The sequence below is a fragment of the Neovison vison genome, chromosome 11 (genome assembly GCF_020171115.1).
Source record: "Neovison vison isolate M4711 chromosome 11, ASM_NN_V1, whole genome shotgun sequence".
Taxonomy (NCBI): Eukaryota; Metazoa; Chordata; class Mammalia; order Carnivora; family Mustelidae; genus Neogale; species Neogale vison.
Window position 1 is genome coordinate 25,788,447 of NC_058101.1, and position 27,197 is coordinate 25,815,643.

The 27,197-nt window shown below is 45.8% G+C and overlaps 1 protein-coding gene across 4 annotated transcripts in view; it reads left to right on the forward strand.

Annotated features, from left to right (window-relative positions):
- LNX1 (ligand of numb-protein X 1) overlaps positions 1-27,197 on the forward strand; it is a 181,704-nt gene that overhangs the window by 72,786 nt on the left and 81,721 nt on the right. For 3 of the 4 annotated variants that reach the window (XM_044268126.1, XM_044268127.1, XM_044268128.1), the window contains one exon: positions 4,409-4,894. In XM_044268126.1, coding sequence (XP_044124061.1) covers positions 4,503-4,894 — 392 coding nt within the window. In that variant the 5' untranslated portion in view covers positions 4,409-4,502. Of the gene's footprint in view, positions 1-4,408; positions 4,895-13,063; positions 13,455-27,197 lie in introns of those variants that run through there. The other variant, XM_044268129.1, reaches the window with a different exon arrangement.

Genomic DNA, 27,197 nt, shown 5'->3' on the forward strand with positions numbered 1-27,197 from the left:
AATTTATTTATTTTCAGAAAAGCAGTATTCATTATTTTTTCACCACACCCAGTGCTCCATGCAAGCCGTGCGCTCTATAATACCCACCACCTGGTACCCCAACCTCCTACACCCCCGCCACTTCAAACCCCTCAGATTGTTTTTCAGAGTCCATAGTCTCTCATGATTCACCTCCCCTTCCAATTTCCCCGAACTCCCTTCTCCTCTCTAACACCCCTTCTCCTCCATGATATTTGTTATGCTGTTCTTAAGATTATTGGATTTTAACGTGCCGGTGACAGGATACAAATGAGCTCTCATGAGCTCGCAGACAGTGCTGACTCACGTTGGCTCTGGAATGTGGCTTTGTTGTCTGCCAGAGAAGTTCAGAATTTGTAAGTTAGGTGGAAGAAGCTTCTGTACAAATTCCAGGTGTGACCATACCCCGGCGAGAAAAGAAGCAGGGATGGGGATTTTTACTTTTCCTGGCACTTCTCACCACTATGCTGGTGGACTCCACATACCTCTCAAAGTCTCCCTGGGCTTCTGCTGCATCTCGAATCACAGGAGAGACAGAAAAGATCATTCCTAAACCACATGAGGGTTCTACGAAGGAAGGGCACGATTTTCACCCCCCTGCCCCATACACACACCCAAGGAGGGGGTTGACTTCCTTTCTCTTTCTCCAAACTGCGGGAAAGCCAGATTGCAGCTCTGTCCCCTCACCTCAGCCAGGGCCAGAAGTGCTGAGGACCTGTGCACTCAGGGACGTGAATGACTCCAAGGTGACGGGCCATCTCACTTACTTTTAGAAGAAAAAATAGCTTACCTTTAAGCCATAATGATTTTAGATAATTTCTTATCAGTTCAGCAAGGCACATACATGTCTTAAAAACACGATACGTCATATGTGTTTAGGAGATGTAAACTGGAAAGAAGACACCTCAAATTATATTAATTATATATTTTTTTAAAGATTTTATTTATTTAATTGACAGCGAGATAGAGAGCACAAATAAGCAGAGTGGCAGGCAGAGGGAAAGAGAGGAGCAGGCTCTCTGCAGCAGGGAGCTGATGTGGGGCTCGATCCCAGGACCTGAGATCATGACCTGAGCCAAAGGCAGAGGCTTTAACCCACTGAGCCACCCAGGCACCCCTATTAATCATATTTTTTAAAGTCTACCTACTTCTTTCTTTAGAGCCCGAACTGCTTTTTTTTTTTTTTTTTGCCAATTCTCTCATAATTTGTGTCTATTCATTTAGGCTTTATTTAGTCTAAAACAATGTTGGAAAATATATACAGGAGTGTTTACGTTAATATTATGTCAGGAATCTGATTAGGAATCACATGCGCAAGCACCGAGGAAGTCAAATTTCCCTTCACAAAACAAAAAAGGAAAGAAAAAAGAATTGGGGTTGGAGCTAGAACCCGCCATTTTTGCTTGCCCATCCCATCCATTTGGTCTCGGGCATTCCAGAGGTCAGTAAAGGCAAAGGATACTTTTATTCAGAGCCTTGGAAAAAATCTATTAGCAATGGGCCTGCAAAGATTTTAAACCTCATTTCCTGGGGCTCTTCTAGTCGACCGGTTACATTCCGACCAGTCATGATGAGGAAAGGTGCTGGGACACAGCACAGCGAAACGGTTAGGAACAGAAGCTGAAGTCATCATCAGTTCTTGGTTTGTTTCTTTTTTGGTGAAACTGGCAAGTTAATTCCAAGTCACACTTCAACTTCTTCATCAGTTAAATGAAAACAAACAAAACCCAACAACCCCCTGGGGGATCTGCATGGATTAAAGAACACGGTCTATACAAGGCCCCCGGGACAGCGCCCGGCACATGGTAAATGCTCAGAAACTGTTAGAAAGCAAAGAAAAAAAGATTTTCCCAAAAGCTGACCACCCAGAACAAAGGAAAACCCTCTGCGTTATTAGCATAGAATCCTAGAACTCTGTTGCTGAAAGGGACTTTATGGAATCGGTCTGGTGGCTTGCTTTTTTTTCTTTTTTTAAACTAGAGTTCTTCCAACAGAATAGTATAAGGAAACTGATGTGTCAGAGACATAAAAATGGAGTTGGAACTGGGTGGGGCGGGCACAGCTCTGCCCAAACTGCCTTCCCATCTTCCTTCCCCTGGAAGATCCTGAGGCATCTGGCATGTTCCAGAACACCATGCCCAAAACCAAAAATCTGGTCCAGCTCCATCGTTTCACCCATAAGACCCAGAAATGTGAAGTTGGTTTTTTGGTGGCACAACCAGAGTTGCAACTGTGTTCCTGTCGCTTCCCAGTACAGCACAACGAGAAAGAATGGACAGGACCCAAACACGTGGGAGCGCTTGACCGAACTCTTGTCAGAGTTCCAAATGTATGCACTTTTTTCCCTGTAGTGGACGATCATCTTTTGGGTGGCCCATTTCCGTTTTCTTGTTGACTTTTGGACTGTTTTTCATGCCACTTAAAGCATTTCCTGTGTGATTCCAGGACCTTCTATCAGCCTTGAGGACACATAGCAGCTGTGTATGTTTCCATGAAATTTGACTAGAGAACAACTTCACCCCGTTCTGCACTCTCTACCTTAGCCTTCTGTGGTCTTTTTCGATGCCAAATAAAATGCTGTGATTTCTGAATGTTTTCGCATTCGGGACATTTTTCTTCAACCCCTTGACCAGAGTGTTCTTTCAGGCGTACTTTAAGTCCAGAAGCGTAAACACGAAGTTGATCCAGCGAGAGCCTGAAATCAATGTCTTTTCTTTTTAAGATAAGGCTGCGCTCCTACAAACAACCTTGGACTTCATCTGATAGAGAAAAAAGATGGAATGTGGTTTAGGGATGCCATGGCATCTCCAAATGCAGTGGGTTTCCTGTTAGGTTCTTCATGTGTCTTTATGTTCTGGAGGAATGTCTAATGTCTTTCTGTTTACGTTCCAAAATGAAGAAAGCCAAGGGGGCAGTGGATGAGAGAGGGTGCAGGATTTTTAATCCTCATGACAGTCCACCTAGAGTCACGCAGTGCACGCTTCTGTCCGCACTGGTCACGTGGGCTGCCAGGTACCTGTGCTCACGCCTGCCTCCCCTGCACTGGGGACTCCATGAGAGCAAGGGCATGTTCTTGAAAGCTTCCCTGAATGTCTCCTCCACACCCAGTTTACTGCCTAGCTCAGAGCTGGTGCTCAAAACATATTTATTGAATGATTCCAAGATGCTTCTAGTTATTAATCAGGAAGGTTAAAATCTCTATTATTTGTACTCCTATCCCAAAGGAAAATGTGTAGTGTGATAGTATTACACTGGTTTTAAATATGTGTGTGTGTGAGCGTGCATATTATTAAAAGAAAGCAAAAAAGGCCAGTTATAGGAACTATAGCTTTCAGTTTCTAGCTCAATGGAGCTAGATGGGAGAAGAGATAAATTTGGTAACAAATGCATGTAAAAATGGTAGCTGATAACTGCCTGAGCACTTACTGTACTCCAGAAACGACTGTAAGAGCTCTATGTCTCATATCTCATTTCATCCTCACAGCAACCCTAGGAGGTAGGCTGTTACTATTTTCCTCCCACAGATATGGATTAAATCACTGGCCCACAGCAGTGGTGGGATTTGAACCTGGGCAGTGAGGGCCCAGAGCCCACGTAACCACTAAGTGACTGACTGAGTGGATGAAGTGCGTACAGAAGAGATCATTCCCTCAGCACAGCGAAAATACAACAGACCCGGCAGCTCTCATTTCTTCTCAGATGATTTAGTTGAAGGCTCTGATGCCCTACATTTTCTGAGTCTTAGAGAAAGTTGGGAAGAAAGATAAGAAAAAGTCATTAGCTTATTAACTGTTTCTCTTCTTGTCCCAATCTGACAGAGCATTTTATTTTTTTAAAAGATTTTATTTATTTGACAGAATGAGAGAGAGAGAGAGAGCACGTGCAGGGGGAGCGGTAGACAGTGGGAGAGGGAGAAGCAGGCTTCCCAGTGAGCAGGGAGCCTGATGCAGGTCTTGATCCCAGGACCCTGGGATCATGACCTGAGCTGAGGGCAGCAGCTTAACCAACTGAGCCACCCAGGTGTCCCCTGACAGAGCATTTTCTGAATCACTGGTCTAACTGAATTTTATTAACCATTTATATTTCTTAGGGCGTATTTCTTTTGAGTTTCTCTGAGCATTTCCCACATAGTACCCAATGGTTTTTCCCACCCTAAAGTGAGGATGTTAAAGGTAAACATTATCACCACTAGGATGGATGGTAAACTGAGGCATAAGGAGGCAAGGTCCCTTGCCCAAGGTCATGTCGGTCACCAGGGTAGGCAGTGAGCCCTGGCCTTCTGAATCACAGCTCTGTTCCCTGCCCGCTGGTGGCAGAATTTCACGTCCATCGCAAGGCAAGTCTTCAGGTGGCCATGAAAACGAAGATGAGCTGTCTTGTTCTCTTTCAGGTCTGTGGATGGCTCCTGGAAGATCTTGACTTTCTCCTGAGGACACCCTGTTTTCCTGGGTCAGTTCCCTGTCGGAGTATCTCCCCAGCTGACCATGAGCCAGCCAGACCCCTCCTGTCACCCAGATCCCAGCCCTGTACCCCTGTGTGCGGTCTGTGGCCAAGCCCACTCCCCCGAGGAAAACCACTTCTACACCTACACCGAAGATGTGGACGATGACCTCATATGCCACATCTGCCTGCAAGCTTTGCTGGACCCTCTGGACACACCCTGTGGTCACACGTACTGCACCGCGTGCCTCACCAACTTCCTGGTGGAGAAGGACTTCTGCCCCGTGGACCGCAAGCCACTGGTGCTGCAGCATTGCAAGCGCTCCAGCATCCTTGTCAACAAGCTCGTCAACAAGCTACTGGTGACCTGCCCGTTCTCAGACCACTGCACCGAGGTCCTGCAGCGTTGCGACCTGGAGCAGCACTTTCAGACAAGGTAGGGTCTCCTCGTGGGCCTGTCCCGCACAGCTCCATCCTCTCTGGGTGGGACAGCTGGGCTCGTCTGCCCCCTGGAGCAGTGCTATCCTTGGGGATGAGGGCTCTGCAACATGCCTTCTTCTCTGCAGCTGGTAAACGCAAAGGGAACTTTCTAGGTGTGGATTCCTAGGGTTCAGTGTGAGAACGCAGCATGAGATAGAGCTGTGGTGTGTGTAGGGGTGAGGGGGAGTGGGTTATTTTATGGCGGTAACATACACATACATAAAATTTGCCACTCGAACCATTTTAAGAGTACGGTTGAGCCCCCTTAAGTCCATTCACATTGTCATGCAGCCGTTACCACCATCCTTTCTCCAGAACTTTCTTCACCTTCTGGAATTGAAACCTATCAAGCCAAAACTCGTCATTCCCTCCTGGCTGGCCCCTGGTAACCACGATGCTACTTTCTGCTTCTATGAACTTGACTGCTCTAGGAACCTAACAGAAGAGGAATCGTACCGTATCTGTCCTTCTGTGACTGGCTTATTTCATATGTGTGCATTCTGAAATGTCAGAAATCCTGGAAAGATCTGATGAGGGGCTTTCTCTGGGGCTCATGGTCCCCCAAAGATTTCCTGGAAGGCATTGCTTATCTTTTCTTCAGAAAAAAGAAGTCTCCCAATTTGATTCATGATTATTAAAATGTCCTCTGTATGGGAATTTGACAAAGCCCAACTCTTCTTTGAGGAGATGCGAGGTATTGTCAACCAAGTTTTCAATGGAGAAATGTAGACAAGTGTTATCTTCCAGGGACTTTTCTGCTAGGTTTTTGGGCAAGGTACACAGAGGGGGCAGAGGGATGGCGTGACCACCCCTGCTGGTGGCCAGCACCATGCCCTCCACCTATCTGCCCCTTCTGTTGTCCACTTACATCGTCATGTTCCTGGGCATCCCCAGTGGATGATCTCTGGACAGCCCTGATCTCATTGCCCATGAGACAGTCTCTTAGAACATTCAAGGTGCGTAAGAGAGGGTGAACAGTAATACCATAATTATTCATAAGAGGAAATGTGGAAACTAGTGTTTACCTTGGTTCCTGTCATGACAAGGGCAAGAGGTAGGTGCAGGTATTTTTTTTCTAAAGGTCACATACCTTACGTTGTGAATCTGAGTCTTTGTTTGTTAGGACAGGCAGATTCTCTGACATGGGAGTTTGCATCCAGGCCAGTGGCCAGCTATAAGGCGTAGCACTTATCTTCCATGCTAATTATGTCCGGGAACTTACTTTTCGCCCCCAGGATATTGAATGAAAGGCATCTAACTCAGGTTTGTGGGTTGCCTCTGACTCTCTGTTGTTGGCATCTAAACTAGGGTACCTCTCTCCTCATTGCCCAGAAGGAGGTGTGGCCAGAGGAAAAGGGGGTGAGGGAGTCCCTTTGTGACCTTTGCTGGAAGTGTGGCCCAGCGTGGGGAGGCACTCTCCACAGGGAAGTAGATCTGGGGCAGGTCAAAGGACTAAGGCAGGGGCCTCACTGGCTAGGGAGGTGAGGAGCGGTAGAGGACAAAGGCCCTGGTAGAGCTCCCTGCACCCAGCACAGTCCCTGCTCCCAACATTTGAATCCTCGACCTTTGTTTTGGGAGCTGTATGAGTTTCCCATTGTTGCTGTAGCAAGTGATCACAACTCAGGGACTGCAAACCACATACAGGGGTTATTTTATAGTTGAGAGGGTTAGAAGTCCCAACAAGGCTTTGGGAGGGCTGATTCCCTCTGGCTCTAGGATAGAATTCCCTTCTTTGCCTTACTGCGCTTTTGGAGGCTGCCTGCCTTCCCTGGCTTGTGGCCTCATTCCCCATCTTCAAAGCCAGCAGCGTACAATCTTCCAGTCTCTGCCTGTCTGTCTGTCTCTGTCTCTGGGTCTCTCTCTTTCTGTTTGTCAATCTCTTTGTTTCTCTCTCTCTCTCGCTCTCTCTCTCTTTTTTTTGTTTTTTGAAAAGTTTTTATTTATTATTTGAGAGAGAGAGCACGAGGGGGTAAGAGGGAGACGCAAACTCCACACCAAGCAGGGAGCCCAACATGGGGCTCGATCCCGAGACTCTGGGATCATGACCTGAGCTGAAGGAAGATGCCCAACCAACTTTCTGTTTATCTCTGTCTCTCTCTCATTCTCTCATCTCTATTTCCATCATCTTCTCTCTCTCTGTGATTCTGGCCTTCCTGCCGCACACTTGGTAATTACATTGGACCCAGCTGGATAATCTATATCATTTCCTCATCTGAAGATCCTTGATTTAGTCACATCTGCAAAGTCCCTTTTGCCCAGTAAGGTGACATGTCCACAGGCTCTTGGGATTAGGAGGTGGCCATCTGTTGGGGCAGGCGTTGTTCTGCCTGCTACAGGAGCTCCACAGGGGAGGGATGAGAGAAGGGAGAGCAAAGGAAAGAAATGGGGGTGGTCTCTGGAGATAATGTGAACACAGCGGCTCCTCCTCATCTCCTCATCAAGAACTGTTTGAAGCCCAGATTATCAAAAACTAGGGATAAGATGGCATATGGATCGGAGGGCAAGTTCGCAACAGAAGTGGTGCAGAAAAAGGGCCAGGAAGAAGCAGTTGGGGTCCTTGGGGGTCTCCACGAGAGAGAGGACACTGGCTCCCCTCAGCTGCCCAGAGTGGGAAGGTCATTCATCCGCCCACACAGGCGCGATGGCCCACACACCTCAAGGAAGCCCAGGGAAAACTCTGGATGAATCCTCAGCTTATAATGTTATGCACAATTGAAAAACAGCAGTGAGGAAAGAACCCAAAACTAATTGAAATCACCTCTTCACACCGAGGCCTCAGAGTTTTTCACAGGCATCCAGCAGCAGCTCCCTGTGGAGGGGAAAACTCCCACGTAAGGGAGCTGTGGGCCTCAACACCTGCTCTTGGTCTGCCCCACACATCAGCTTCCTAAGTAGGTTGAAACCAACATTTCCAAAAATATGTTGTATATATTAGTCATCAAATGCTTAATATACCCTCTCTTCCCTTCCGCCCTGTGGGCATTTGATTGGCAACAATCCGAAACTTGGAGCTCATCCAGGACCTGACTCTGGAGCCCTGTTAGGTGGGCCAACAACTGGGCCAGTGGACCATCTCTTTCCCTATCCCTCAGAACGGGTATGAATATTAAATTCTTGGGACTCTGGAGTCCATTTAACTGGGAACCACCAAGAGGTAAGCAGGAAGCAAGTATATTCCTTACGTTTCTGTAAGAGACCTTCAGGTTGGTAGCCACAAGTACCAGAGCGTGGTCATGCATTTGTACTAGAAGATAGCTTTCTCTGTTAATTTTGCGTCTCAGTTTCAGGATTTAAAATGGAATGGATTTTTAAAAATATAATTGGCTTGTGACATTGGAATGAATAGAAACTGGGCAGGCTCAGGGTCGATCTAGTAAAGAGACTTAACTACCATTCCGGTTGAAGAACACCATGTGACCCATGTGCATCCACACGCTCTTCCAGTGGGTCCCAGCACCTGAACAGTCCTAGACTTCCTGGGGAACTGCAGACGTAGGTTTCTCCACCTGTAGAATGGGAACTTATTTCAGTTGAGTTCTTTGAATACAAAGCTCTTCAGAAGTGAATCACATTCAGAATGTTGTCATTGTCCCTCTAGGTAAGATGTGGTAGAGAACCAACTTTCGCCTCCGCCGAGGTCTCTGTTTATGACTCGTCCATAGGTCCATGCTCAGCCTAACCTTTGACTTGACCCCGAGAGGCAGGCAGCATCACGTCTTTAAACAAACGGTGCCTGTTTTCTCCAGAATTCATGTCGCTCATAAACATTGTTGTAAACATTGTTATCTGGCCACTTGAGACCCTGAGTTGAATGTAAATCCTTAGGACAACTGTTCCTGACTTCAGATGAGAGGGTTCTTCCAGGAGAGTAAGCCTGAGCACATGAACTAATGTTTAGAATCTTCTGGCTACTTCCATTGACCTCTGTCCTCTTAGATGTCTGTGGACTCCCATTGCATGGGTCTCCTGCAAAGAACTCCCATGCAGGTGATAGGCTTGTTGAGTCCAGAGACAGACAGCCTTCTTATCCAAAGGTCATTGCCAGGAGACATGGCAGAGCTTCTCTAGGGGCCAGTCCCATGCATCTCTCTTGGCCCAGAGCAGGGAGAGGATGTGTGGGAGGAAAGCCTTCACTTCCTTGCTCCTCAGTGGGAGCTGCCTGAAGCTCAAGGCTACATGAGTCTTGTGTAATAGCATCATCCGCATGTATAATATTTAATAAGGATCTACAATAGGCCCGGCCCAGAATGAAAGAAGCATCTATACACGCCATGATTTTTACCCCTGAGGAAATGACATTTGAAGTGGAGAAGTTGACATCTCACACACATTGAATTGTTTCATAAGATAAGTCCCTTTGCCCTTCAGTTTCTATCTTATGGAAGATAATAACTAGGGGAGATAATAAAGCTGACACTTAAGCTACACTTGAGAAGGAATAAAGAGTTCATGGTTTGGTGTTCTGAAAACATCCCTGAATGAAAATGTGTATAACTGGCCCAAGATACACCTGACTGAAGGCTCCTTGAGTTTGGTTTGGTTTGGTTTGGTTTGGTTTCATAATTAACTTCACTCCCCAAGTCCTGGGAGTTTCTTCTCCAAAAACCTGCCCCAGACCTTTCTTGACCTGTACTCCCAGGAGGTGGCCCCTTTCGTTAGTGTGTTCTGTACAACACAGACCCAGTAACCACCTGTAGTGTAGGGAGAATTCTGCTGCCAGAGGAAAGGTCTAGGGGAGCATTGCCCTCTAGAAAAAAGGATAGGTTACAAATCTTGTTGGTCACATTAGCCAGGCTCCACATTTCCCCATAACTGTGTTTTGACATACATTCTTCAAGTGACATTCCAATCCTGAACCCAACTCTTTCCTGGTTCCTACCTGGCTGAGAGCTGCTCTTGGCACTCTCCTGGGCACAGAAGAAATGGGGCAGTTGTCCTGCCTTGCCTTCTGGGAGAACCTTTGAATTTCTATCATGTTCCAAGGAATTTGTTAAAGAAACAACATTCTTTGGGGCACTCGTGTCCTGAAATCTTCCATACCTTTTTCCTTTCTTCTTGGACATTTGTTATCCATCTGTATGAATGCTTGACCCCTGCCCTGGCTCTTGGCCCATTTGAAGTCCTGAAGTCCTTTTGTTTTGTTTTGTTTTGCTAATTTGCTTCTGATCAAGAAAGATTTGTCCAACGTTGACTTGTGAACCAAGTTGAATTCTAGTTCCTTCAACAAATACTTATTGAGCGTCTACTGTGTTCTAGGCACTGTGGGGAGGATACAGTGCAGAACAAGAACAGTAGAACTCCTGCCTTCAAGGAGTTCCCTGTTTAGTGAAAAGAGACAAGAAAACAGAAGTTTATGGGTGATATCTGAGATGACATTTAAGGTTAGATAGAAGTTAGGCAAAGGGTACAAGGTTTAGGGTTAGGGCCATTTACTGGCAATGTTGCTACAGAATACTGCCATTTGAAGGTGGGATTCTATCCCCAAGGAATTGTATTAGGATTACATCTAATGGAAAATATTAGAAAATTCAAATTATATTGGTTTAATTTTGCAAAAGTTTCATTTTTTTAATATAACAGAATGTATAGGGGTAGGAAGTCCATGACTAGTATGATGTTATCATGATGCCATCAGGAGGAACCCAGGCTCTTTCTGCTTTGCAGATTAGCTTTCATCCTCAACTTTATCACCTATTGGTCCCAAAATGGCTGGTCAAACTCCAGCATCACATCTAAGTTCCAGGCAGAAATAAGTTCCGGGTAGGAAGAACTGGCAGGAAGAGCAAATCGACACTGTGCAAATTGAGACTTTTGCTTTAAAAACTTTCTGGGAGGCCTTACCCACTAATTCCTGCTTCTACCTCATTGCCCAGGATTGTGTTATATGGCCACCCATCTGTGAGAGAGGCTAAGGTGCATTACCACCGTGAACTAAACCTAGTTTCTGTTCAAAGGAAGAAGAGAAGATCAGATCTTGGGTGGGTAACCCACAGTTTTTGCAGGAGTGACATAAGCAGCAACAACATAACAATTCCTTCATTTTCATGTTGCACTCATATCTCTTAACAAATTTAATGCAAGGAGGTAAAAGGACAAGCATCCTTCTTTTGTCATCGAGACGTGGATAGGCACTCTGACATACCCAACATTATCAGAAATATAATCTAGCACACTGTGAAACTCACAGCCTTTTTTTAGACACCATGCTCTTCCTGAGCCATGATCTATCCAGCAGATCCTGGACTCAGGAGAAGAGCATGTCCCAGGACTCCATGAAACTCCATACTCAGGAAAAGGCTGTAACATTTCACGTCCTGAACGGCACAGGAGGAAAAAAGAGAAAAACAAAGCCTCCTGGAGATTGGCGCTGAGCTCCTGGCTGGGCTCATTCACTGTTGCGAGTGGTTATTATTCATTATTATCATTAATAATAAAAATTTTTATAACGAGAGCTGACACTCATTGAGCCTTATGCTTTTAATAGGCATCATCTCTTTCCACCTTCCTAACAACGCTGTAAGCACTATTAGTATTGTCTTTTTTTCACAGAGGAAGAGAGAGCGGTTCAGAGAGGTTAAACAACATGCCCAGCATCACACAGCTAGTACGCAGAAGAGCTAGGGGTCAAAGTCGTCTGACTCCAGCAGCTAAATACCCAACCTCACTTCCTTCGTCCTGTTCCTTGGCTGTACTTCCTGTTCACCTGCCCTGACTCACTCTTGCATACCAGGCTTACAGGGAATGGAATTCAAATGAGAGCCTCAACGAGACTGTAAATGAATACATGTCATGCGTTATCAGGATGGCTTACCTCTGACCAAAATCGAGGCAGTTAAACCCGGACGTTCTGAGGTTCTACTGTGTTTATACTCTTTCAGCCCTGCTTCAGGTAAACCCGCGGCTCTGAGGCCAAATTCCTGTCTGCTGCTGCTCACCGCAGCGGGCCTCACCTCACTGACTTCTCCCTGGTCTTCCATCCGGCCAGTCAAGTTTGCTGGAATTGCTTGGGTGTGTTAGCCGAACTATCCCTTTAAGCCATTTCTGTTAAGATTGAGGCCTTGAGCCACAAAGACCCAAATGGATCCTAGCCCTCTTTTTGTTTAAAAAAAAAAAAAAATGTTATTTATTTGTCTGTCAGATGGAGAGAGAGGGAGAGAGAGTGCACAAGCAGGGGGAGCAGGGCACAGAAGGAGAAGCAGGCTCCCCTCTGAGTAAGGAGCCCAATGTGGGACTCGATTCCAGGACCCTGGGATCACGACCTGAACCAGAGGCAGATGCTTAACTGACTGAGCCACCCAGGTGTCCCAGATTCTAGTGCTCTTGAAGATGGGGGAGAGGGAGGGGAGTCCCGGGAGCTTCTGGGGTATCACAGAGCCTAGGCATGCAAAGAAGTCCTAATGACACAAAGACTGAGTGTCTCCATAAAGGGAGTTGTCTTCTCTCAACTAGAAATGCACGACAGAGGCTGCAGATCTGTGTCTAACGGGTCAGGCAGGAAGGGAGCTCCACTTCAGAGAGGAGGCAGCTACCCTCGGGGGATTGCATGGACTGCCCAGCCTCCTACAGCTGGTACCAGAGCTTAGTTCAGCCTCTCAGGGGAGGAAGAGGAATAGAGAGACTTCCCTTCATGTAGAACCGGAACTGAACCTGAATCTGGTTCCGGCAGAAGTCCAAGTGTGTCTATCACGGCTCTCCGCTATTCTCAAAGAGAGCGACTCAGCCATAACCTTGTAAAGGGCCTGTTGTCCAAGTGAATAGAGAAGCTGTCACTTCTCGTAAGGGCTGCCAGTGTCGTCAGGACAGGGACAGGTAAAACATCCTAAAGGCATGTTCTAAATATACACTTGGGGACAGAGTCGGTTCGTGCTTAACCCTCCTCTGTCTCAATATCTGGAGACTCACTCCGAGCTCTGATCTCCAGGCTGTGTGCCAGGATGCTAATTTCTTACAGTGTCTTCCTCTAGCAAAGCAGGGGACAGCTTTTGATGCTTTGCCTAGCCACACTGTGGGGTGTGAACGTGTCATACCCGTGCCCTCTCCCCACGCAGCTCAGCTTCCAGTCCATCTGCTCCCGGCCGGTGATGTCAATGTACCAGCTGCTTCCCAAGAACCAGTCGGCATCCTGCAGGAGGGGCAGGTCCCTTTCCCGGGCATCAGCCTGCTTGCTCTCAGCTGAGCCCTCTTGCCAACCATGGTGGGTCCCTCTGGGCTCCTGTCTCCCCATCTGAGAAGCAGAGGGCACAACCCTCTTCCAGGCCTGTGATTTTTCAGCGTGGCTCCATTCCAGGGTTCCACATACCGTGCCTACTCTCTGCTGACTGTGGGGAGATGGCCAGGCTTGTATCAGGGAACTGAGCTGGGCTGGGCCCCTACAGCTGACAGAGCGAAGGTGGCCGGGAAGAAAGCAGTCTCCTGGTCGGAAAAATGAAGGCGCTTCTGCTGCTGGTCCTGCCCTGGCTCAGCCCTGCCAACTACATTGACAATGTGGGCAACCTGCATTTCCTGTGCTCAGAACTGTGAGTCCCGCGATCACGCTGCCTGCCTGTGTGTGTGTGTCGGGTGTGTTGGGGGTAGAACCGGACTCCGTTCCCTGGCTGGTATGTCTGTTTAAAGGAATCAGTCCCACATGAGCTAGATGCACTTAACAAAGCACCCAGCCAGCCAGCAGTCTCAAGTGGCGTGCTTAGGTCTGTAACTTACCAAAGGAAAAACAAAAAACAAAAAACAAAAACCACCATCTTACGGATGCCCTGCTTTCCCAGTGAGGCATTTTCTTCCTGCTTCTGAGCCAATGCTGCATTTTGTCTGGTTTGTTGGGGTTTTTTTTTGTTTGTTTTTTGGTACCCGACTTTTTCTCAATAGATGTGTCTTCTCTTCCTTCCATAAATAGAACCAAAGAGCAATTAAGAACCAGGCTTGCAGACACAGATCTGCAGCCCCTGTCGTGCATTTCTAGTTGAGAGAAGACAACTCCCTTTATGGAGACATTCAGTCTTCGTACCTGAAAACACAGACAGCATCAGCACAGCAGAGCGATCGCCCTGTGTGTAAAAAATAAATAAATAAATAATAGATGTCCGCTGGAGTTTGGGGTTTGACCATTTGCAAACGTATGGGCGAGCCGAGAAAACTGCACAGCAAGCCCCCACATCCCATCACTTCGGTCACACGATGACTGCTTTGCCATGTTTGCTTTGAGTCTTTTATTCAGGTGGTTTGGAGTAAATGGCAGTCACAACCTTTTGCCCCCAAATACTTCACCGTGCCTCTTAAAGAAAATACAGACATTTTCCTACGTGACCGATGTCCATTTTATAAGAGGAAATTACTCACACACCCAAACTCGACCGTGATGTTTTTCTGACTCCTTTTGTTAATGAGCCTGACAAGAAGATTGCAGGTGAATGTGAACCATTTCTGGCCAAGGGCTGAGATGTGAAAAGCTCAGTGAATGGGATATAGATAGAGGTAACCCACCCCCGCCCCCACCCCTGAGTTTGTGGTGATAACCAGGACCTCTTTTGTAATTAGCCAGACTCGCCAATGTGTATAGCATAGTAGATGCTCAATAAATTCTTGATAAACAGAGGAGAGAATAAAGGAGTTAGGTCCTTGAAGACACACGATTCCTTCTGAAGACCCTGCACTTCAGGATTAGCTGGTTCCATCTTTTTGGACTGTAACCCCAGTCCTCAGATAAGAAGGCTCAAAGGCGAAGTATGTAGGTTGAACCCGAACGGTGAGCATCTTTGGGGTAATAATGGCATATGGAAGCTTTTCTAGAGAAATATACAAGGGCAAGCTCCTTGGGATTGTGGCAAGTCTCCTTCTTCTCCTTTGATGGTGTCTCTGAAGTCAGGTGTCACAGCGCCCCTCAGTACCCTCGTCCTCACCTGTTGTCCTTCTTGGCCACTGCGTTCCTTTCCTAGGGGCTGCTGTAGCGGTGACTGCATGTTTGGTAGGTTAAAGCAGCAGAAATCTCTTCTCTCTCGGTTCTGGAAGCCAGGGCCTTGAAATCAAGATGCGGGCAGGGCCGCACTCCCCAAGAAATCTGTCAGGGAGAATCCTCCCATTTCTGGTGGCTGCAGGCACGTCTTGGCTCCCGGCCGCATTGCTCTAATCTCTGCTTTCGTCACCATATGACCTCCCACTTGTGTCCTTTCCAATTCTGTCTTTTCCTCTGCTTATAAGGACACTTGGCATTGGATTTAGGGTCTACCTGCATCATCCAGGATGATTTCCTCTTGAGATATTTAACTGAATTACATCTTTTTTCTAAGTAAGGTCATGTTTACAAGCTCCAGGTGGACATCTTTTGGGGACCCACCACTCAACCCACTGTAGGTGCTCCTGAGCCTCTCCATTAAGTTACTTTCAGTTTTACAGCCTCATTAAAGGAAGGCTCTTCACACTGGCCTATCAGGTTTCTTTGCTACAAGTACATGAATGGAGGCAACTTTTATGTTGAGTGACTGGACCCAAGCAGGCCATTCTTTCCAAGACGTGATGCAATCCAAGAAGCCTAATGCCAGGAAATTGCCAGGATGGTGTTCCCAGACTAACTTGCCAGAACTTTCTGGAAGCTTCCAGTCACTAGGCATGACTGATGAGAGAATTCTGTGTAACTATTACCTGAAGCTACTAGTGTGATAATGAACTACTCAGTAAATTAATGACACGTTTCAGGCACTATGGTGGTGTTTGAGAAATGCAGACGGTAAAAAAATTGGTATGGTACCAACCTTCAAGGAGCTGACAATCCAACTGAGAAGATGAAATTTATATAGTTCAGAAATATTAGCAGTGAGCCAAGGCATAAGGGGAAATAATACATTGTATGTTAATTAAAAGTAATTTAAAAAGAAAAGTAGGGTAGGCAATAGGTTGAGAGGAAGTGGAGTTTGCCCATTTCCATGAAATTGGTCAGGGAAAGCTTCTAGGGAAGTTGGAAGTTTGAGCTGGATTTTGAAGTCATCAGGAAAAAAGTAGGCAGAATCACAGATGGGAAGAGAAAGCACTTCAGGCAGGGTAAAGACCACTCACAGAGGTTGCCAGGTGGCTGTGGTTGTCACCAAAGCTTTGAGAAACGACAATGGAGAGCAGTAAATGGGGCTGCTGGATCCCTTCACTGTTCTTGGAAGCTAGGGCCATGGGATGATGGCTGCATGTTCCTGAGATGAAGAGATACTTCTCTCACTATCCTAGACCACTGAGATCTTGAAAGCTGCAGAGATGTTCACTGGAAAGGGCCAGGAAGCCACACTTCCTCCTGCCCCACCCTCCCTTCTTCTGAGCTTTGGCACCTTGGCCTTGGGTGAGGTTGACCTGTGTCCGCCATGCTCCCAGCTGCAGAGACCCTCCTGGATTTTCCTTCCTCTTTAAGGCAAAGGTTCTCTCAGTCTGGGTCCTGTTCCTCAGAGCCCAGCTGGAAAATTGAAAAGTGTCAGTTATATGGTGGAGCCTGGGGCCACAAACCCAAATGCATACAGGAACCAGGAAGGAGTTCTTTAAGTATGTGAATCATTCAGGTGTAAGACAAAAGGAACTGGTGAGGCCTCTGGTGCGTGTGTGTAATTCAAATGTTTTTAGACATTACATATAGTTTAATATATATTATTATATATGTATATGATCTGCATGATACATATTATAGAAGATATGTATCGTGTCTAAAAGCATTCAAATTCAATTTAAAACAAAGCTGCAACACTCCAGCAGATCACTTCTGTCTGTCCACCTGGGCCTCAGAGTCAACCGTTTATGACCATGGGCATCTCGAACTTTAAACACGTCCATGACCACCTGGTGCCTTGACACAGATAGTGATTCCACAGAAGCAGCTGAAAACCAGAGCATTTGATGTGGAATCCCAGCCCCTAGGTTAGAGGCAGGGCATCTAGGATTGCTCTCAGGGCCCACAGAACCCCATGACCAGGAAGCGCCATGCTCTCTTCCCCCATGAACCCTCACCCCCTCCCTTCTACAAACTCTCTGAATTTCCTAGACCCCAAAGTGAATGTAGGAAATGGACCCTAGTCTCATAAGCATGAGCATGGGTAGGGCCTTTTCATCCTGGGCTGCGCTATACCTGGGGAGACTTACAGGTGAAGTTTTGAGAGCAGCGTGGGTTCTGAGGACTCCTCAGGTGAGAACTGAGGCCTGGGTTTGTTTTTCTCAATGCAGATATTTGGGCTCTAAAAGCTGCTAAATCAAAAGCATTTGGCAGGGGGCATCTGTTTCCCTTCTGAAGCTCCCAGATGATCCTTATGAGCCCACCATCTTCATGCTCACCAAGCTCCCCAGGTGATTCTTTTGGGCCCTGCCACAAGAGAACTCTTATTCGAATATTCGCATATTCGCTCGCCCTGACTTCCCCCCCGCAGAGAACAAGCCCTCCACTCTCCAGGTCTGCTCTGTCTCCTCAGCGGTCCCTGTCCTCTACCTGGTGAGTCCTGAGGAAGAGCCTGGGGGATGTTCCCTTCTGCACACCTAGCTTCTACACCCTTTGTGCTTCCATGAAACTGGGAGACAGGAATTTGGCCCCTGTCTTAGCTAATTGCTACATATACTGCAAGGTCTTCTGAAGAAGACCCTGGTTTGGGTTCTGTGGAAGGGAGCTTGTTCATCCTGCTCATAAGGATTCGAGCCAGCCTGATCTCTGGCATTGCAGAAAGCAATGGCTTTGATCTCCTGTGTCTTGGATAATGTCTCTTTGTGTACTTCGTTGAGCAAAAACCTGGGGAAAACCTGGTCTGGTCGCTGGTGAGATACGTTCTATGGTACACACCCAACTCTCAAGAGCCATTTACAGAAAACTGAAAAGTTTTGTCCTCTCCCGTTCCCCCCCCCATTACCATTTTTAGCTCCTGTCATGCTCCCAGCACTTCTCACTTCCACTTCCCGTGTGGCTGGGTGCTGCGTTCACGCCCGTGGTGGAAGTCTGAATGCGTCCTGGGTCCCGCTTTGCAAAGCACGAAACTGCCCTTTGCTTTAGAGCTACAGGTGGCCAGAAGACAGGGAGGCACAGTCACTGCAGGATGGCCAGTCTGCAAAGCCAATGCCACTGCCATTGTGACTCCTCGGGAAGTCAGCAAATGGATGTCATTATAGTCTGTAGCCAAATATTTTTGGTTTGTAAGTGGCCTATCTGTGAACAGTGTTCGTGGTAGTATCTGGAGGGAGAAACTCCACTCTGACCCCTGTAGAGACAGCAGTTCCAAGCAGGGAAGGTTTATTCCCCCTGGAATTCTGTGTGCGGGGAAATTAAGATGAGTGACTCCAATTTCATAATTGGAACCATTGAGGGCTACGGACAGATGAGGTCTCTTGGAGGAGCTGCCAAGAGCAGCAGGAGCTCTGTGACAGCCTTGTGTGTGTCCTCCCTGGGAGGTGGGGTAGGGCCCAGGCTTCAGAGATGCAGAACACCCACTGAGTGTCTTAGGTCCAAGGACTCCCTACCACCCACCGTCTCCATAGTGGAGCTTTCTCCAACCAACCTGCAAAACACACTTTCTGACAAACTGCACCACCTTCCTGCAGCAAAAACCTTCACTTTGGGGCTTGCAGGCCAAAGAGCATCTTAAATCACTCCTAGCTCAACATTCCAGGCACTCCAGTGAGGATCACTGGCCTTTGTGTTGCGTGGCACTCATTTGGCCCTAGTCCAGCTTCTCGGGTTCCCATTCTCTAGGTCAAGGCTCTGCAGCAGCATAGGCCCTAGTAACTTCTCTACTCCCTGCTGACTTCAGCTAGCTGTGGGCTGGGTATTGGGTCCTGAGCCACATAGCCTGGGAGAACACCATCTTCAAAAGCTTTGTACCACGTGGAGCTCTGCATGAGGTTGGTCTAGATGGTTGCATTTGGACTCTGTCTGGCATGACAGAGGAGGGGAGGGAGCATAGTGGTATTACCTCAGCCCCCATTTCCTCTGCCTTTCACTGTGTTAACTACTCCCAACACTTCCCAAGTGTAAACCAACAGGTTGAGCTTTATGGATTTGCCAGTAAACACTTTCCAAGTTGGGTCTCCAAGAATTTGCTTCTTTCTCATCAAAACAGAGGAGAAAAAAAAAAGTTGCTGATCTCTGGATTTTTCTTGTCCTATATTTTGAGAATCTGAAGTCAAGTTTGGATTAGACCTGGAAGGAAGGAGGTAGAGTTTAGAGAGGAAATGGGGTGAGGTGGAGAAATTCTTCTCCAAAGGAGAGGAACACGCTCCAATTTGGGGGACCAGAGCCAGGCCCACTTGGGTTCAGTGACTCTCTTAATGTCTTTCAAAGCATTGCAGTTTAGCACATGTTTAATAGAGCATTTGTCCTTAAATCTACAAACATTTATATTTGGAAGGAAATTGAAGCTGCATGTTCCCGGTTCATCTGTACTTAACTCATCAAAATGTTGCTTCACAATCATTCTTTGATGTCCAAATTTCACGGGGATCTAACTTAATGGTTTTATTTATTTATTTATCTATTTATTCATTCCATTAGGAACAAGCAAATTCTCCTTTGCGATCAGAAAAGCAACTCCAGTCCCAAACCATTCCCTTTCTGGTCTAAAATGCAAACTCTGGGAGTTTCAAGATCCCACCCAAATGCTTAGCCAATCGCATTTGCCTTTCTTTGGGTCACATGACTCAGGTGCATGACTGACACAGTGAAGGTTTCTTTCAGGCAGGACTCCCTCACTGATTGCTTCATGTTTGGTTGACTTTATTTTCTTTTTAACTTCTTAAAATGAAAATCTCAATGCACACATAGAAAAGTATAATAAATCCCCATGTACCCTGTCTCCCATCTTAAATAACAATTCATGGATGTCTTGTTTTATCTAGATCCTTGAGTTGTTTTCAAGGAAATCTCAAACCTCGTATTTGATTGGTAGACCTTTCAGTATTTATCTCTAAAGGGTAAAGATTCTTAACCATACCACTACTATCACACCAGAAACAATTAATTATAATTCCTTAATATCAAATATCCAGTCAGTTCAAATTTTCCCCATTTGTCTATCTTTTCTTCTTACAGATTGTTTGATTCATGAGCTAAATAAGGTCTACACTTTGCAGTTGGTTGCCATATTTCTTAATTATACCTTCTCTCTACCCCCCACCCACCATCAATGCAAAATAAAAAGGAATTCTTGAGGTAAATTTTGAGGAATATAGCTTTGGCAAACTCCAACTACTAGGCTAGTAGCTGGAAAAAGAGAAAAAATAATTATATTAATTTACTACCAAGTTGAGGGAAATATAAAGGCAAGATCCAAAACAATCTTATGAATATACCCAGAATGAGTGGGGTTTGTTTGATCTTGTCATCCAGAGCTTTGACGGGAACTTAAAGAGAATGGGGTGATAGTCTTCTTCTGAAGGTGATAGTCTTCCAACAGACCCATATCAATAAGGAATTTGGTCCATATGCCTATCCGATGTATAACTATCTGCTTACACCTGTATTACTATATTCTACCCATTAGAAAACCTAGCACAAATACTGGAAAAGGACAAAGTCTACATTAAGAGTTCTGTTGCCTCCTCCCCATATTCCTCATGGGTGTCTGCACTTTGGAGACCACCACAGAGTTAATGGACTCTCAGGACTCCTCTTGCACTGGAACACTGCCCCTTCAAAGTAAACAGTAGATTTCCCACTGCCTGTCTGTGGGATTGGCCTTGGAAGGCATAGGGCAGGAAATGGCCCATTTTTGTGGGCCAAAGAAAACTGTGGGCCAAAGAACCAGACATCTTTCCTTAGTCATTCGCCTCCACCTTTTTTGGACCATCACTTCTTCATGTGGCCCAAGTGGACCCTACTCTCCCAGTTTCCTCTACTCAACCATAGCTATTTTCATAAACCTCCCTCACTGCCCCCCTGCCCCAGGATTGGGGCTGGAGAGGAACCCGGGTTGTGAAACCTGAAGGATTTAGAGTTTGAGGAGTCCTCTTTTTAAGACACAAACATGAATTCATACTTGCCAGGTCCCCAGGCAAATCCTTGGAAGGCTCCTGCATGCCTCAAGGCATAATCATCAGTCTTACAGTAACCCCCTCTGTGTGAGCAATGACCTACAGTCTGTGTGTCCCCCACCTTCCCCTCACTACCTCTCTATTTCTGTGTAGAGACAGCCCTGGGAATCCTGCTGCCTACTTCTTTTGTGTTTTAACTCTTGCATATCCAAAGCTAAGAAGAGTTTTCCGAATTCACCATGGGCACCTGTGGTGCCTTCTCCATCCTCTTCATTAGCATTCCTACCTAGAGTAAGAGAAGGGAAAGCCAGGGCCCCAAGACAATGACTAAGTCCCTTTGTCATCCCAAAGACCATAATGGCCCACCACTGTGAAAGCTGGTGATGAGAGAACTTGATGACTAAAGACACTTGCTCTGGAGTCAAACTGACTCAGGTTCCTATTTGGTCTCCGCCAGCTGGGTAATCTTGGGCAAATTACTTAGCCTCTCTGAGCTTTTCTCCTCTATAAATGGGGATAACAACACCTACCTCACAGGTTGTGGCAAGTGCTGAATGAGATTATGTAAAGCATATAATACAGTTCCTGGCAAACCCTTTAAGTATAGGTTTTAATAATAGCAATAAATACAAGAATATATTTCAACAATTCTAAAATGTTAATATCTCTGAAAGTCAATTGTGTCTTATCAGTGACACTATACAACGATAAGGGGCAGTATTTTTCTTTCTTGATAATCTGTAAAATAATGGCACATCCTACAATAGTTGGGAGTCTTTGCTGTCATGAAATTTGACCATAAAGCTCCATCCACAATGAGCACAGGTGGGCTGAAATCAAGAAAAAGGGATTGCTGAATCCATACAGCCCCTTTTTTCTTCCCTCCCTCACTGAAGAGGCAGGTAAGTGGCTGAAAAGAGAGAGCGTGCCCAGTATCTCAGGGTGAAGCCCAGAGAGGACAGAGCCATTTGTCAGTGGGCAAGGGCCACTCCTCCCATGTGGCTCCACTCCCATGGGTGACTCCTTTCCCACACCCCCTTCTCTCCCCAGAGTCTGCCTCAGCCACTTAGCTCTCTTCCTTGTTACCATCACACTGAAACTCCTACTTCCTTGCTCTTTCCTATCCATCTTTCCCCTTCCCCAATTTGTAGAGGAAGGCCTTATCTAACATGTTACTTGGCTGGTGGAATCTGTGGCCCAGAACCATCCTTTTTCAGAGCCAAAGGAGGCCATAGAGTTGATCTGGTCCAATCTTCCCATTTATATAGAAGAAACTGAGGCACCATAATTTACCCAAAAGATTCAGTCCTGTCAGCACCAAACTATGTGACCTCAAACACATCATGACACTTTTGGGGGGAAAATACATTCATTATTTTAATGTGGCCTCAGGAAACCATAAAGCTGGAGCTAGTTATTAAAATTTTAAACAGTTTCAGGCAAAGCAAGGACATAGATGTGCAACTGACCCATCACCTGTTAGGAACTGAGTGTTCTCTGAGGGGATCTGAGCAGATGCGCATGCTCAGAATGTTCTCTCAGGAATTCCTTGACCCATTTGCAAAAACTGGGGCCCTTTGACAGCAATAAGGCTTCCCATTTGAACATGACATTCCAAGGGTTTCATGTACAACAGATAGCAGCAGAGCAGCAGGGCTGAACCCAATCATGAGACACTTATAAGCTTCAGCTTCTAGTAATTAAAAATATAGCCTCTGAAGCCACTCAGATCTGGGTCCAAATGCTGGTGCATCACTTACCAGCTATGTAACCTTGGAGAGATTAATTCACCCCAGTGGGGCCAGAAGTTCCCCATCCTTCAATCAGAGCTCTTAATGGTAGCACCTACTTCATGGGGTAAGAATGAAATACATGCATGAGACACTTAGTGGACACCTGGAATATTGTGAGTGTGCTGCAAACGTTAGCTGTGGTAATGGTAGATAAATGACCTTCCTTGAACCTCATGGCAAACGCAATGAATCCCCATCTTCCTGATGAGAGAGCTAAGAGTTCTTGAGGTTGGGAAAGCTCACCTAGATGAGCCAGGCAGCCTGGAACACAGGCATCCTGATTCTAGGATGTGGACTCCCCCCAACTCTCCCCCCCCCAACCCCACCCACCACATCTCCCTTTGTTGCTGTGAAGATGGCATTACCGGGTTGGGTGTCAAGTTGCTGTAGGTCTTTATAATTTACTAGGTCCAGGTTGGGGGACAGCAATGGATTCTGAACCAGAAAAGCAAATTCCTTTATAGATGAAATTTTTCTGGGCAAAATATTTCTGTAGGTTCTCTGGCCAGTTAAAATTGTACTGAAGATGGATTCTTCCAGCAGGTATCCTTATTTTTTTTTTCCACTGAAATAGACATAAGAGGGCTCAGCCAAAAAACCCTCTTTGGTCTCATGAGCTTCTTGATGAATGAAGAGACTATCAGAGGGATTCTGATAGTGAATGCATCTGCAATAGCCCTTTTCTCCAAAATGCTGCAGTTTTTGTAGAAAAACATCTGGGGGACCATCAGAAGCCCAAGCCCCTTTCCCATGACACAAATCCTGTGAGGATCTGAGGGGTCATCAGGCAGGTGCAGGTCACGAAGCTTGGCGATCGTGAGCGTGGACTCCAGAGCCATCCAGACCTTGGCTCTGTACTTACTAGATGCAGGCCTTCGGGCAGCCGCCTTAACATCTCCAAGCTCAGCCTTGTGCTGTTTGTAAGGGCTACATGAGCTCCGGCATATACAGCCTACATACCATGCCTGCGCATGAGCATTAAGAGACCTATGGTAGCTCTTTTGCTTCCCCCTTTGCTGCTCTACAAGCCAACTTCTTTTCTCTGTTCCCCTCATACTTTTTCTCTGTATAAAAGAGACCAGTGTGGTATCAGGCAGTGGTGGTAGTGGTGTCTGATTACTTACTGGAGGCTCTTTCCAGAGGTTATCCTCCCTTTGGCCGCCTCTGGTTCTACTTGGGACAGCAGCCCAGCCTCATCAGAGAATTCTAGTTCCTTTAACATCACAAAAGAATGATTAAACACCTGAGAGATGCTGACTTTCCATAAAAAGCCCCCAAACACTTTTGACCTGCTTCAAAGAATTTAATGGCAGCTAGACAAGAACGGTGTGTCTAGCACTCAAAAGTAGAACAGAGGAGGGTCAATAGGACAAAGAAAAGAGTGTTCGAACTTCAGCTTTGTTTCTTCAATGACAAAATAACCAGACTACTTAGGTTATTCTGTGAGAAATGTGGTCAATTTGGTTTTTCTTTTCAATTCCTCATCAGTTCCTTAGTATCGTTAAGAAAGCATCAGGGTGACAAGTAACTTTTCAGTTGGCTTCTTTGTATGGATATCCATATCCTATTACTTTCTTGGTGTGGTGGATGGGGTTGGATTGAGACACAAAGGAGTCCAGTGGCTTGGTTCTCCTTCAGATTCCTTGTCTACTATTTAACAAAGACAGGGCATTTCTATTCATAAAATCAGTACCTTACAGAAACATATTGACTGCTTTGTTCAGTAGAGGTAAATCAATGTTCTGAAAAAAATCTAGCAAGATCTCTCACACTTCTTAAAATTCTTCTCCTCTAAGTGCTTTGTTTTTCCAAACTAGGCAACCTGCCGGTAGATGAAGTAGTAAAAACAAAGCACTCATTCTTGGGAAGTAATAATTTAATATCATGTATTTATCAAGCACCTGTAAAACCTCAGACATGTTCTAGGGCTCTGAAAACCCTGCACTAAACATATGTTCCAACGAGAAGGCAGTAAACAAACATCTGTCACATCAGATGGAAATAAGTGGTATGAAGTTAGTGTCTCCCGACCCTGGCTTAATTATATAAGAAGGCCTCTGAGAAAGTGAGGTCTGCCCAGAAACCTGAAGGGAGGGAAGGCTGTGAGTGCATCTGGTATGGAAGAGTCTGACTTTGGAGTTGGGCTGACCTGTTTGCACACTCTAGGTCTGACACTGTCTTGGTCCACGTCTTCTGATGTGGCCTCTCTCCTCCATTGTCTCATCTGTAAGAGTGTGAATGAGGATTCCTACATCCCAGGATTCCCATGGGAAAGGAGCCAGTTTCTGGGCAGACTGGGTGAAGGGAAGCTCCTGCTACTTCCTCTTTCACCTTGGCTGGATGATTATTGAAGGAGGTTGGGTAGAACTTTCACCTGGTTAAACATCCTTCTGGGTCACATGCTCCCAATGTAGTTCTAAATGAGTCTCTGGTGCCAATGGCCTCCCTCTCCACACAATGCCTCCCACCCTTGTTCTACTGTGAGTTCATGTTTACTTTCCTCATCTCTAATTTGTGTCGCCTTCTAGATTTCTCCAGCCTGTTCATACCTGGTTTTGGTGGATTCTGTTTGTAGGTGTACCTGTCTGACCTGGTTTTCTCCTTTCCTCCCATCTCCAGTCTTCCGTGGTACTCCCCCACTTGCATGTCCTCTTTAAGTTTCATGACACCCTGTCCTGGGTCCTCCATCAGGGCAGTGAGTCAGGGTATGACGTGTAGGCAAAGTAAGAGCCCCTCTGAAACAGCTTTCCATGACTGGGCTTAATACCTCATTTACTTGGGATTTCCATCCATTTTCAAGCCTCCATTTTGAATCTTTGGACCAGTAGAAACTCTTTCCTAAGACTCAGTGCACATTCGGCTCAACGCCCTCCTCCCCATTCCTTTACATTCTTAACTACCACAAGAGCAGTCTTCAATTCTTCAAGATAATCCACGAACTTGCCCATGGTACTTTAAATGCAGATTGTTCTTGGTATTCTGACCCTTCTGCATTTCGCTCCCCTAATATTTATTCCACAACTAACATCTGCATGTGTCCTATGCTAATTTCTCACTACCCTTTGTTTTCCTTCTATATCACTATCACATGCTGTTGGTCTTTTTCCAATCTTCTGACATCTCCCTGTGTGCAAGGTAATTTTTCAGAAATAATTATTCATCTTTACTACACCATTGTTCAGTAAGCACGTTAGTCAAATTCTCTTATCCCCTGAGGATGCATGTCCTCTGGAGCAGCTGATTTATGTACGTGTGCGCTTGCCAAATAGTCCTGTTTCTAGTTTTTTTTTGTCTGAACTGATCCATGTGAGTTTATAACTCTCAATTTCACTTATTTATGCTTACATTTTTAAAGGAGTTTAGCATTTCATGTCTTAACATTTTTATTTCGCTATTGCCTCTTTTAAAAACCTAGCAGATCTGTGTTCTTTTAAGCTTCTTGGCCTGATCTTTAGGACTCAGGGTGAGCTTACAGATTCTAAAGCTATTGCTAAGTGCTAAGTTCTTCTCTTTCAACTTGTATACTTTTTTGTCTGAGCTGAATTGATGCGGTCCATTGTATGGACATCTTACTCTTAAGTATTCAGGACAGTTTGGTGCCCTTAAGTCTCTGACATGACTAAATAGGTGTTTACTTTTTCCATTTGATCTAGAGACTGGAATTAAAGAATTATGAACTATAAGTTTCAGGAGAAAAAGAACAATGGAATATGCTGATCTGTTTTTTAGAAACCACCAAGTCGCTCAACCTCCCAAAGTGTAGAACTTTCCATTCTATGAATAGCTTGGCACTAATTATTCACGTTTTTCCCCAAGGAAATAATTTTATTCAACCCAACCTATCTTTGTAAGATAACCTTGCCAAATCAACATGATTTTAGAGAGCATTTTTCTGAATTCGTTCCGTTGTTATCTATATCCTGACTTGGGTTGATCCCTCCACCCACCCGCTAGAGAATCCTGAAGTCCCAGCACACATTCCTGCCATTTATTTTTAGAATAAAACCCAACGCCCTTACTTCACTAAAGACAAATGTTTGACCCCAAAAAGCAAGGACACGTAAATCTGCAACCACTCTCTGCCCATGACTACTCCAAGAGAAATCTCCGTTTATAATGCAATAACCCTTACTCTTAACAAGCTTTACAAGCAATAACCCTCATTCTTAACAAACTTTACAAGCTGGTGTGCCCCTTGGCTTTGAAGTTGGTATCAAAATACATTCAAGTGAAGCCCCGTTGTCATTTAGAGCTCTTAGCAAGAACCGTGTAGTTGTGGTGCCAATTTTATTTTAGTCAGATGACATTAGACTTGGTATTGGTTAGTGACCTGAGCAAAAATAACGGGAGCATCTTAAAACTAAATTTCCAATCTTAACCACGTGGCCAGGTGAACCTTTGTCATGGATGCCCCACGCAAGAATGGCAGAAATTAAATACTATTGGCACTCATTACAAAGAGGGAGGAGCTTGCAGTGTGGCCTACCCCCACAGCTTACA